General features: G+C 39.7%; 1 protein-coding gene across 7 annotated transcripts in view; it reads left to right on the forward strand.

The window, feature by feature from the left end:
• Window positions 1–12353, forward strand: part of RTEL1 (regulator of telomere elongation helicase 1) — a 52771-nt gene extending 40418 nt beyond the window's left edge. For 2 of the 7 annotated variants that reach the window (XM_052784415.1, XM_052784376.1), the window contains exons 31-36: window positions 184–300; window positions 2625–2867; window positions 4475–4645; window positions 5229–5414; window positions 5930–6033; window positions 11392–12353. In XM_052784415.1, coding sequence (XP_052640375.1) covers window positions 184–300; window positions 2625–2867; window positions 4475–4645; window positions 5229–5414; window positions 5930–6033; window positions 11392–11466 — 896 coding nt within the window. In that variant the 3' untranslated portion in view covers window positions 11467–12353. Of the gene's footprint in view, window positions 1–183; window positions 301–2624; window positions 2868–4474; window positions 4646–5228; window positions 5415–5929; window positions 6034–6143 lie in introns of all 7 variants that reach the window. The other 5 variants (XM_052784385.1, XM_052784404.1, XM_052784393.1 and 2 more) reach the window with 5 other exon arrangements.
• Window positions 12354–13080: the final 727 nt, after the last annotated feature.

The raw sequence follows: 13080 nt of genomic DNA on the forward strand, positions 1-13080 counted from the left end.
ATCTTTGAAACCCTGGAACAATAAAGTACTAAAAAAAGTGGTGTGTTAGCTCATCCCCTCTTATCAGAGAAATACATCTACAACTTGTAGTGTTTTCAGCATAGAATGGCATGCTTTGAAATGCACCATTCTATGTTCTTTCTTCCCTAAGTTCACTGTTAACGGACTGGTTTGATTTAACAGAAGAAAAACGGAGTCAGCAGAAAACTGTGTTCTCAAAGGACTCGTGTGCTCAGCTAAACCCTGGCCTCCACTTGAACCGGGGAGGATCCCACTTGACAGCAGGTCTGAATAGTGCAGGTACCCTTCATGTTAAATTAAAACACAGTCCCATGGTAATACGTGTTGTTTTATTTCATCACTGACTGTAAATTCTGGTGGGAACCGATGATTTTTGTGTTCACCTAGCACAGTGGCTCGCTATCTGTAGGTAGGAGTGATGGTAATTCAGAATTTTCAGCAAGCATTGTACAAAACAAAACACAGAAGCCAATAAATTAAATCAAGGTGGATATGAAAGAAACCAACTAAAGCCAGAAGTCTGCACTAGAGACTGAGCTGGCATACGTCAGTGAGGGAAAGGGTGAGTTGAGCACAAGACTGCTGGGCTTCCTGTTTGTCCAGGGCTCATGAAAGAGAGCCATTTAAGGAATGCCATTTTAGATTAGGTCAATGTGAATCCAGGTACGAAGAAGAAAACAGTTCCTGTTTTGTTATGGGTAATGTGTACACTCCTCGTGTGGATAGTCTTTTTTTTTTTCTGCAGAAACAGACTCTCAAACATATTCTCACAATTGCACGTAATCTCTGTATGCATCCCTCTAATCTCATACTGTCCAGTATTTATCTTTGAAGTCAAAGGCTCAGTTACCATTTGATTAAAGATCTTCCTGAGAACAGCTGGGAATTTTTTTGTATTTCTCACAAGGAAATGAGTAGGATAGTTGGACAGCTTAGAAGTCTTTCTTTAGAGGGTAAAGAATAGTCAAAGGCTAATCCTTTCTTTTTTTAAAAAAAAAAAAAGCCGATGTTTACTGGAAGGCTTTAAAAGCTTTTCATGTATGAAGCCACGTTATTTCTTTTGATTTGCTTTCCTGTTTTGTTTTGTATTTTAAGAACATTTGAACAGAATAGAATCTTTGGTGATTATTTTGTCCTGAGGTCCATGAGATTTATTTTTGCAGAAACTTGTTTCCACTAAAAGGAATTGAGAAAACAATAGCAATAAATGCATGTATTATTTCTGTTGCTCACTCCTTAAGTAGAGTATGCTCCTGTGAAAGTGTCAGAAAGCTGTATGATATGCAGTAAAAGACACTGATTATAAAATTCACACCCAAGTTTTTCCTCTGTCGGGAAATTGAACTAAGCCCATCTTTTAAAACTTAATTATCTTCTTTAACTTCTTTTAAAGTTCTTTAGTGGGGAATAAAGATCTAAATACCAAAAGAAGTAGCTGGTTAATTTAAATCAGTTTCTTATCATATACTTCATCCATATTTGCATGCCTACAAGATCCACATGAGAACTTTTTCCTCTAAAATGTATCACAAATCAAAGACTGACATTTTGAACAGAAGTTCACTTGGAGTTTAGCAGGATGTTCATAGCTGCTCCTACCTTCTGTTGTGCTCCTACCTTCTGTTGTGCTCCTACCTTCTGTTGTGCTCCTACCTTCTGTTGTGCTCCTACCTTCTGTTGTGCTCCTACCTTCTGTTGTGCTCCTACCTTCTGTTGTGCTCCTACCTTCTGTTGTGCTCCTACCTTCTGTTGTGCTCCTACCTTCTGTTGTGCTCCTACCTTCTGTTGTGCTCCTACCTTCTGTTGTGCTCCTACCTTCTGTTGTGCTCCTACCTTCTGTTGTGCTCCTACCTTCTGTTGTGCTCCTACCTTCTGTTGTGCTCCTACCTTCTGTTGTGCTCCTACCTTCTGTTGTGCTCCTACCTTCTGTTGTGCTCCTACCTTCTGTTGTGCTCCTACCTTCTGTTGTGCTCCTACCTTCTGTTGTGCTCCTACCTTCTGTTGTGCTCCTACCTTCTGTTGTGCTCCTACCTTCTGTTGTGCTATCCTGTGTGTTGTTTCAGGTTAGGGGGGTTTTGACATTGTTTTCCTGTTGGGAAACGCACACACGCGCGCGCCTTTTCTCCTCTTATTAATAAGGGGTGAGAAATCTATTCTTTAAAACTGCTCTCAACTGTTTACTTGCCCATGTGTCAGGCCAGCAGAGTTGGTTAAGCCATCTGTTTAAAATGCTTCTACTCCTTCAGTATATCACAAAACCTGATTTATTGCTGACCTCCATGCACAGTGTCTTCTGTGTCGCCTTTTTCTCATTCCCTAGTGACTGTCTGACACTTTTCTCCATTTAAAAGATCAAAAAAGCCTCCAGAAGATGCTAAAAGTGATCCTGAGAATTAATTTGCTCCGTTGCCATTTCCAGGTGCAGGTCTTGGCTCTGCCCAAGGCCATGCCAGAGGGAGGTGTGTGGCTGTGCAGGCAGTGTTGGCTTTACCACTTTGAAATAGTCCAGGAAACCCCTTCTGAATTAAAAGAGAAGTTGATACAAAGGAGTGACCTGTTTGTTCCTCCCCAAGCCCTGCTCACATGCATTCTTTGTCTCTTAGGGCACAATGCCAGTCGAGCTCCAAGGAAAGACATTGAAAAAGCTTCAAACTCTAGGAGAGATCACCACCAGGTCCTCAGGGCTACCTATCTCAACGATGTGAAAAGGGCTTTGAACAAAAGCACTTACAACCGTTTCTATGAAGCATTGTTAGCTTACAAGAAGACAGATAACTATGATGCTATGATATCAGTGATAGCAGCCCTCACCACTGAGAGGCCAGAAGACTTTCATCTCCTGCAAAGTAAGGTGGTTTTTTTGGTTTTTTTATTTAATCACTTTAATTTAGTTGAAAAGAAGATGTAGGTGCTGTGATCTCGTGTGAGCAATAACCTTTCACTGGTCATTAGTTTGCAAATTCTCCACTTCTAGGAAAAACTCTTAGCATGGGTAAACTTCACATCTCCCATCTTTTGGTTTAGCAGACCAGAAAAATGGAGCAGCAGGAAAGATATGTTAAATTAATGTCATTCAGAGATCTCTGTTTGTTCAGTTAGAAATTGTCCATTAAAAATATTAGATAAGACCTCAGTAATTCCAGTCCTAACCTTCAGTCAAGCTAACTTCAGTCAAATGGCTTAATTACCTTTTTTTCTCCTCAATTACTACTAGTGATTGCTCTTTAGAACAGACAGTGCTGACTATTGAACTGACTCAATTTTTTTCTCATGAGCATTGATTGCTGCACTGGTGCTAAGCTCTTGGATCACTTCCAGGTTTTGGGATAAGCAGTCACACTTTTGATTCACTGTTCTTCTACAGAGCTTTACCTGGGAGCAGTTATGGAACTGTGTCATAATTCAGTATCCTTATCATTCATAATAATCTTCTAGAAATTTCAAGCTGATACTTATGTTCTCAGAAGTGGTTTGGTTTGTTTTTTTTCCTTTCATGGGTTTAATGACGGAAGGATTTCGGAAGCTACAGGTTTTCAAAATTTGAAATCAGGCTTTATTGTTTTAAAAAAAAAAAAAAAAAAAAAAAGAAGAGGGGGGATTATATGCTTGTCTTGATCACCTTGATGGAGACATCTTGTCTTGTGCTATGTAGCACCTCAATTTCACCACCTTCTGTGTCTCTGGTGTGAACTCCTCCACAGGAAATGATGCATACAGTGTATGCTGGGAAATGCTGATGTAGTTTCACTTGTTGTCTTTAGGAAATAACATTAAGTATTCCATTGACCTTGAATAAACGTCACAGTCTCCAAATTTTTAGAAAATAGGTGGGTTTTTTTGTGGTGTATTAACTAGTCAGATTAGTCTTGACACAGTGAAGAGTGGGAGGGAAATGAACTGTGTGGCACCATGAGTCATAATCTCCCCCTGAGCGTTCTTTCCCACAGACAGAGAGTCAGTATCTTTACTGAGCAAAAGTTTTGATCTCAGAGGACTTTGTGGTAGAATAGTCTGTGCTTGGCAGTAAGTCATAATTGGGATTTTTTTTAGAATTTCTGTATGTGTGTTGTGAATCCTTGTCAATCAAACAGTAAAAAGAAACGTCCTTTTTGAGAAAGTCTTTTCAGATATCGTGTATGTACCTGATTTCAGTAGATCAGTTGTCAGGTGAAGGGCTGGATCAGGTATTTATGCTTAGCTGTAGAGAACAGAAGACTTTTGAGGTAAGTTGAGATTATTTTCAATACTAACTACTCATCTGTCTTCTGGCAAGGAAAACCCCATAATCGTAAAATCAATAAAAACATCAAGTGTTCCACCAATCTGAAAATACTCTGAGCAATATGGCTGATATTGTTCAGCTTCCAAAGAATTTCTCTTCTCCAAAGCAAGGAGTCTTCCATGGTCAGGCATTTATTTTCCTATGCGTTTGACTGTATTTTCTTTTGGACAGGGTTTTACATGTTTGTGCGCCCTCATCACAAAGAGCAGTTCAAACAGATGTGTAAAGATTTGACTGGAATGGTCTGTGGCGAGGGAGAGAAGCAACTGCAGGTGCCAGGTGAAGGGAGCCCTCTGAGTTTGGAGAGCTGGTGCACTAAAGGAGAAGACAGCCACGTACAAGGTTGGGAAGGAACATTTGTCTGAATTTTAGAATCTTCTTTATTATTATGATGGGTGGTGTCCAGCTGCCTTAGCTGTGGGCTACGGCCTCCCTGCACTAGGTGTCTAAAGGAAGATCAAAGCAATTGGCCGTGTCCAGATTGTGTTAAAAAACCAAAATAGGTGTAAGATAGAAGGCAATGTGAGATGGGGCAGTGCAAGGAAACAAGACAAAAATTCGTTATAATGCCATCTTCTTTAAACTGTGAAGTGCGTTATGGGTGAAGGCAGAATTTTTGCATCTAAGTGGTGTGGGAGCAGGAGTGGATCGAGATCTGCTCTGTCTAGGAAGAATTTCCACAGAACTATTTCAATATAAAGAGTCGCTTTCAGTAATAATGCATGTGTTAGTATCAGAAACTTCTGTTACCAAGCAGCATGACCTAAAAAAATAGTTATTCAACTTGTGTTTTTCTTCTTACACAATGAGAACTTACTGAACTTACTGCTAATTGTGTTTTGTGGAGTCTGTGTATTGTATTCTGCACTATAGTGTTTTGTATGCTGGTGTGAGTTTTTTGTTTGTTGGTTTTTTTTATAATCAGATGCAGCCACTTCTAAGGGTGAGGCACCAGAAAAAATTCAGAGGAAGATTTCCTCCTTCTACTTTAACCAGAAAAGCAAACTTGAATTGCCAGAGACCAAAGTATCAAAAGAAACCAGTAACATCAGAGCACCCACAGGCTCTGGAGCTGTGCCTATTTTTCCACTAGAGATGGAGCCAGAGTGTGGTAGGTATAGGTGAGATTTTTGGATGTAATTCTCTAATATTCTGGAATAAAGATACGTTATAGAAATGAGAATTATGCTGATGGTCTATTAAATGATGACTGGTTCATGCCTATATTTGCTAAGGTGCAATAATGATTGTTGTGGCTTGCTAAATAGAATTGTACTTTCTGCCACTTGCATATGTTCTCTCAAAGTACTTCATTGTCTTTATCACAATGGTATAATAGTTTCCTGAGAACTTACAGACTTTTCTCAACAACTTCCTTGTAAAGTGAGGATGTAACCCCAGTTTCTGAATGGGGACCTGCAGCGCCAAAAGACTTGAGTGAGGTCATGTGAAAGAAATAATGTAACAGGGCCAGGTACTGCACTGTTAAGGTAGTTTGTAAAGCTCATGGTTGTTTTCTGGACTGCACTGGAAACATGTATGCATGAGAATTTCACAGGTCTTTATTGGAATTTAGTCATGTCTTCCCTCTCTTTCTCTCTCCCCCTCTCCCTGCCCCTGTTCTAGGAAGATTCCAGTGCTCTAACTGCAAATCTGAGGATGATGTGCCTTTTAAATGTCCATTATGTGACTTCACTTGCTGCAAAACATGCTGGGAACAGTTCTTAAAGGTTATCTTGTTTACTGGTTCCAGTTTTTCCTGAAACTGCTGGTGAATTTTTTAATGCTTTTCAGGAGAACCATGTGGATAGCCCTGGAAGCAGAATTCCTCTGTTGACAGGGAGAACACCCAAATCCTGATGGAAGATTTACCACTTATTTCATTATTTACCATGTTCTGCAATGTGATTAGAGGCAGACCTCTGCCTTATGCTGTGGTTTTTACACCTTTGCATCTTCTTCTGAGCTGCCTCCACATGTTTTCCTGTCTAGAGCTACACAGGCAACAAGCTGTGGAGTCAACTTGAAAAATGTTTGGGTTTGTTTTCTTTTTACATCTGAACCTTTATTTTAATTTTTTTTTTTCTTGCTTAGTTTCATATTTTTCCCTATCTAAAAACCTACTGTAAAGCACTATCATGAGATGAGGCACATCAGGAAGAGGCTGCTTAGGGAAGTGGTTGAATCACCATCCCTGGAGGTATTTAGGACAAGTTTATGTGGTGCTTAGGGCCATGGTGTGATAGTCTGACAAATTATAGTCAATGTCTCAAACATTCATTAAAGAACTGACACATGGTTTAGTGGTGGACTTGGTAGTGGTAGGTTAATTGTTGGACTCTATGATCTTAAGGGTCTTTTTCCAGCCTAAACGATTCTGTGAATCTGTGACTCTAAATTTATGCTCAAATATCTCTTGTGTTATCCTGTCCTTTGGTTTTCCTGGATGAGTAAATTGGTGGTTGAAATTCTTTAGGTAAGAGGATGTAACTGATCCCACAGTGCATGTGTTTGGTAGCATCTTACCCAACATTTGATTCGGCAGCCAGGTGTTAATAATCTGTGACCCTGGATATGGAAGTCTAATACAAGAGTGGAGTGATTTCTAAACATTCATAGGTGATGAAGAAGGCTACTAATCAATGGAGCTCAGGAACCTATAAAAACAGTACAGAAGGAAAAGAAATTTCTTCAACCTGGGAATCTATAAGCAAGTACAAAATAATCAGTCATTCTGAGTTCCAGAGAAAGGTCTTTTTCTCCAGAAGAAGACATTGAATTACGTCAGCTAAGTGTCAAAAATAATCAGTATACGAACATCCAAATAAAATACAGTGACCAAGACAGACTTGGTCCAAGAGAAATATAGAATAATCTCCAGACTGATGTTTTCAGACATGTATCTCCTAGATGGAATTCAGAATAGCTGTTCGACTAAATTTCATCCTCAGTCTGCTATGCCATATTTCTTTAAAAATGTTAAAATCCAAAAGTATTGGATTACAAGGAATATATGAAAGAAAGTACAAGAAAGCCAAAGGAAGGCATCTCATGTTTGCTGCAGATTGGGCAGTCAAACCAATTGCCTTGAATAGGCATTACCACTGAATACTCAATTTTTCCTTTTATGACGAAGAATATGGGGATGAACATCTGACAGTTGGCATACTCCACTTCAGAAAAGACTCTAGGAAAGTCATGACAAGAATTTTACTAGCATGTGTTTATAATCTCTGCTGCTTGAGACTTGAGTTGATGAAGGAACAGAAGGAGCTCCCTGGGGAGTTTTTTTTGGTTAGGCAAGCATTTATTATCCCACAGGGAGATTATGTTATCTCAGCTCATAGATTTTCATCTTGTAAGTGTCTGGGGAAAAACTCTCTCCTTTTGCCAGTAACATGTAACTTTTAAGCTGACGAAACAACAATTACGAATCCACAAAATTAGAACTGTTGTATATTGAGCAATTTTACTGCCCTGTTCTGTGGTTTTTGTCTTGAAATTGGTAATTCTGAGGTCTTGTTTTCTCCTTAATCCCCCAGTTAATGTGCATTTTCATGGCTCATAGATAAATCACAGAACTTGCTCAGTCTAGATTTTTTTTAATCACTCCATCTGATTGCACATCTCTTAGACTGGGGATTAAAATAGTCCGATCTACTAGATTAGACTGTATTTCAGATTCAGGTACTTGAATGCATCCAGAGGAGGGCAGCAAAGCTGGTGGAAGGGCTGGAAGACATGTCCTGTGAGGAGCAGCTGAGGACTTTGGGTTTGTCTGGTTTGGAGAAAGGAGACTGAGGGGCAACCTCATTGCTCTCTACAGCTTCCTGATGAGGGGATGTGGAGAAGGACATGCTGATCTCTTCTTCCTGGGATCCAGTGGCAGGACATGTGGCAGCAGTTCAAAGCTGTGTCAGGGGAGGTTCAGACTAGATATTAGGAAACATTTCTTTACCGAGAGGGTGGTCAAACACTGGAACAGGCTTCCTAGAGAGGTGGTCGATGCCCCAATGCCTTTAATAATATGCTTTAACTTTTGGTCAGCCCTAAAGTGGTCAGGTAGTTGGACTAGGTGATCATTGTAGGTCCCTTCCAACTGGAAGTATTCTTTCTGTTCTATTCAGGTATCCAATACAAAACTGTATTTGGGGAAATGAGTCACTACCTTGAATAATCTTGCTAGTTACAGTGAAACTTCATCCCACGTTGTACCGGGTGGTGGCAGGGGAAAGAAAAGATCTGTGTTTTCCTTAGCAAGGTGAATCAGAGCTTTGCTTTGTGGTAGCATAGCACAGCCCTCTGAGGTGAATACAGTCTTATAATTTGTGAAGATAGGGAAAGACAGATACAGTTTGAAGCAAATAATCAGAACATAATAGCAGATGTACTGAGTCAGAGTACAGGTCCGTCCAACCCAGCAGTCTGTCTCTGACAGTGGCCAAAAAATGACAGCTAGGAAAGAGAAACATGACAAGCATGGGTGATGATTCTTGCAGGTGATCTCTACAGCCCTGAAGCTATTTGCAGCACAAGAACTCCCTGAGTCAAAGGTTGCTTCTGTATATTCAGAAACCTCTGAAGCATTTCCACCACATTGTCTAATTCCCTTCGAAAACAAAGGAACTTGTCATCCACATCCCACAGCAAGCACTTCCACAGCTTAGCCAAACGTTATGTGAAGAACTGTCTCATTTTTTGTTGTCATTTTGAACCTGCTTCTTGCTAGTTCGGTGTAATGCCCAGCTTGTTTGAAAAGGAAAAACAAGATATTCTTCCAGTTCTCGAGAAAAATGCGTCATGGATACTCTGTCCTTCATAAGTGCACCTTTGGAGTCTTTCTACATACACCAACAGTGTGATCCATTTGCCTTCTCCATAGACAACATACATCAAAGTCCTTATTTCTAAGAATGTTTTGTTTGGGGGTTTTTGAGTTTTCTTTTTCTTGCTCTGAACAACAAACTGTTGGGTGTGGGGGATGTAAGAAACATCTTCTCACCAGCTGAGACCTTTTGCTCTACTGTTCAAGCACCCCTCAAGGTTCAGCATGACTGGCATTCTATAGCCTTTGTTATGGAGAACATGAAACTACATGGTCTCGTCACCTTTTCTTACCTTATGACATACCTTTGTAGTGATGAATGGTTCTCAGTATACGTTAGCTTGCTTATGATACGATTCAAATGTAGTTTGGTTAATGAAAAGTCAACTATCTTGTAGTTTGGGATATTACTTGAGGACTCATGGAGGGAGATAGTTCTCCCAGTGATGAGACAAAACTGTTCTCTGCTAGTCATGCAGATGAGGAGGAAGAACAGCTTGGTTGAGAGCACGGGATTGCAAACAGGAAGATTATTCCATGTTTCTCTGAAACCAATCCCAGAGGAACCATCTCCCAGTACTTCCATCCACATTCCTACCCATGCATTGGCTGGTTGTACAGCCAATTGCCTCCATTTGTGGCAAGGGCTGTGTTTGTGATAGAGGTATCCTTACCAGCAGGAAATGAGCAACCATGTCTGTTGTGTCTGAGCTCTGAACTCTCATCAGATGGCATCGGGTTTTGTCACCACTGACTGGGATGAATTTGAAAACATCTTTTTGCTTTGCTAACAAGTTGCTCACTATGTTTCTTCACCTCAAAAGCACTTTTTGTGCATATAGTCCTATGAGGAAGTGACTAAACAGCCTATCATTCAAAATACAATGACTTGGGTTTTGCAAATTGTGATGTCTTTTCCATTTTGTTATTTTACTGAAATAGCTTAGTGGTGGGGAGAGGCGGTGAACAATTTTGGAACATTTTAGAAGCTTTTGGAGGAGCAGACAGAATTCCCTGCAGCTGGAGGGGTATTAGAGGGATTAGTGCTTGTGCATGTTGGGTGATTTTTCAGTGCATTAGGGGAAGCCTTGCAGAGACTGTGCCAGTATACGCTGCTTTTAGTTTTAGTTTTCTGTGCAGAGGTCTATTGCTGCTTTTTACTGTTTAAATGCATTGTTTATCATGCTCTTTTTGCAGGTCTTCCAGAGAGCCTGAGTTATTCTCACTTGGACTATCTGTAATATGGGCAAATAATATAATATTTCACAATTATATATTACACTTAAAATTTTTAGAGCTCTTTGACAAATCACTGTCTACTGGGAGGTAAAGTGAGTTTTCCTCTCCCCCTCCATTTATGGTATTTCAATTAATATTTCTAGAATCAAAATACTAGTGCCTGAGCCTACTTTGCAGTCTACATCTTTTGTTGCAATGATTAACGTCGATACTGTAGGGAAGCCTGTGCAGCACCACTGCTGTAGGTAACCATCGTTTTAGCCTACTGAGCTGGCAAGTTTCTCATAAAGATTAATTGTTAAAAATTTTTTTTTTTACTATCTCATGTTTGAAATAAGCAGAGCATTTTAGTTTTACCAGTAACTTGCAAAATATAAAAAGAACAGTTGGGGTTCATCTGTAGGAAAAATGGCTGAAGACCAACTTCAAAATTTCAGATTAGCGAAGAAGCAAACTGAAACCTGGGTGGAGAAATTATTGCCTCATGTACCCAGTCTTCTGCTGTTAACCAAGAAAGGTGTGGGGTGGTAGGAAGAAATAAATGTACTTGGTTCCCCTACAAAACTCTTGGTCATGACCACATGTATCACCGATGTCCTGGTATGCCCAGGAGATCGATTCCTTCTCATCTGTGCAAGAGGAAGCAGGAGTTCAGGGAACTCACCAGCCATCTGATAGGATTTTCCTAATAACAAGTACATCTGTACTTCACAACAGCTCTTGCAGTTCTCTATTTCCTCATTCCTGTATTTTAGTCTTCCAGATATGTCATAGCTGTAATTAATGAGATGACTGCTGTAAAATTTATTGCTACTTCACTGGGAGGCTTTCTTTTTCCTCATTTTATTTTTTTATTACTAGCAGTTAAATGACTGCCTGGTAACACCACCTTTAAAAATAAGAGATAGGGTATCTTGGGGACTGTCAAATGACTAGCATGGCTTATAGTTCATATTGGACAATTGCAAACTTGATAGAGAAATTTAATATATTATCTATGTATTTTGTGCATTTATTTATATAGATGGTGAAGAAGTGCCCAGAGTGCCACAGTGATGTGAAGAAGCAGCGATTAATCCAAGTTTTTTTCTGGTCATAGTCTCACTGACAGAAAGTACTTCATGTCAGCAGAAAGAAATTGCTGCACTCTGGCTCTCAAGCTGAATGGAAGCAGGATGAAGGTTCATTTATATATCTTTGATCCCTGGCTCTGGATTACATGCTGTGCACAAACTCATACCATTTCTTCCTACAAAGGTGATGAAGTCTGAAAGGTTTCTCTCTTCAACCACCAGCAGGAGACAAAGCAGAATATTGTCCTTTGTTGGAGCTAAGAAGGTTAATTTCTTCCTTATTTTAGCCTGTAAATGCTACTGTGGCCACTCTTAGGCCGATATTTTATACCCTAGAGGCGGCTGTCATTCATGAGCCCATCAGCTAATATCAGAGCCTGGCAGAGCCCTAGCTGCTGCAGTGGAACTGAGCTGGCTAAATAAGAAGGCCAGGCTACCCCTCTGTATTGCACTGGTGTTCCTGGAAAAAGTTATTCACATTCACTGGTGTTTGGCAGCAGCTGCTGTCTCCAATAGCAGAAAACACTGAAAGGATGTTTTTCAAAAACAAATTCCAGTGATTGGATAGTGAGCAGAAACACTCCCTTGCATCTGCTGTGTACCCCAAAGCCTGATTCTTTCCACTATGCTGGGATTTTTCAGAACATGCTTCTAAGAAGGCTCTATTTTCTGCTCAGTACTGATATTTCTGCTGTCCCTGTGTTATCTGATGTTTACTTTCCAAGAAGAAAAAGGAACTAATTGATTTAAAACTTTAAAATAAATCAAGTTAGATGGGTTAAAAAAAAATTCCTTGGTACTTCTACTCTCTATGAGTAGTGGATATAAGTGGTTAACCTGAAAAATTGTATCAATTTTAAATCTTCAGTAGCTGCTGTAAATCAAACTATAAATAAAACCATTTTTGTTTTAATTGAGGTTTGGTGGTTTGGGGTTTTTTTGGTTGGTTGGTTTAGTTTGGGGGGGTTTTTTGTTGTTTTTTTGTTTTGTTTTTAATTTTTACCAGATATAAAAACATTGGGTATTGAGTCCCAATGGCCCTGGGAGGAGTGAACGGAAAGGTTTATACTGTGGGATTTTTGACACTTGAATGTTTTTGTTTGACAGAAATGAGCAAAGGATTGTATTCTCACTTGCTAATTAGTTTTGGAGTTCCTGTGATGACAGAGACACTGCATATAGCAAATGTTTTCAGAATTTTCTGGGAGAATATATTCTTTAATAGTTTTAGGGGTGGTTTTTTTCCTCAGCCTGTAGGTGGATTTCATACCAATGGAATTCTGGAAAATTTTATGTTAATAATTGATAACTCGAAAAGTGAGCTGCATTTTAACAAAAATTTCAAAGGTTCTTATTTCCCCCCATTATAGAATTCAAACCCAGCGTCACTTCAAATCTCATAGTTGCTGGGAGATTGGTCCTCATTGAGAAATTTCTTTTTCCAGATTGGAATCCACTTTACATAGAAACAACCTAGTAGTGTGTGTGATGCTGTGCCTCTTGGGCATTACAGTGTTGAGTAACGTATGTATTCAAGTCGGGGTTCACTGTGGTCAGACTATCTGAAGAACAAGAAAAGTGGTGTTCTTAAATGGCAGCGAAACAGGAACTTTCCATACTTCATTGAACTGATAATTAGA

The sequence above is a fragment of the Harpia harpyja genome, chromosome 1, assembly GCF_026419915.1.
Source record: "Harpia harpyja isolate bHarHar1 chromosome 1, bHarHar1 primary haplotype, whole genome shotgun sequence".
Classification (NCBI taxonomy): Eukaryota; Metazoa; Chordata; class Aves; order Accipitriformes; family Accipitridae; genus Harpia; species Harpia harpyja.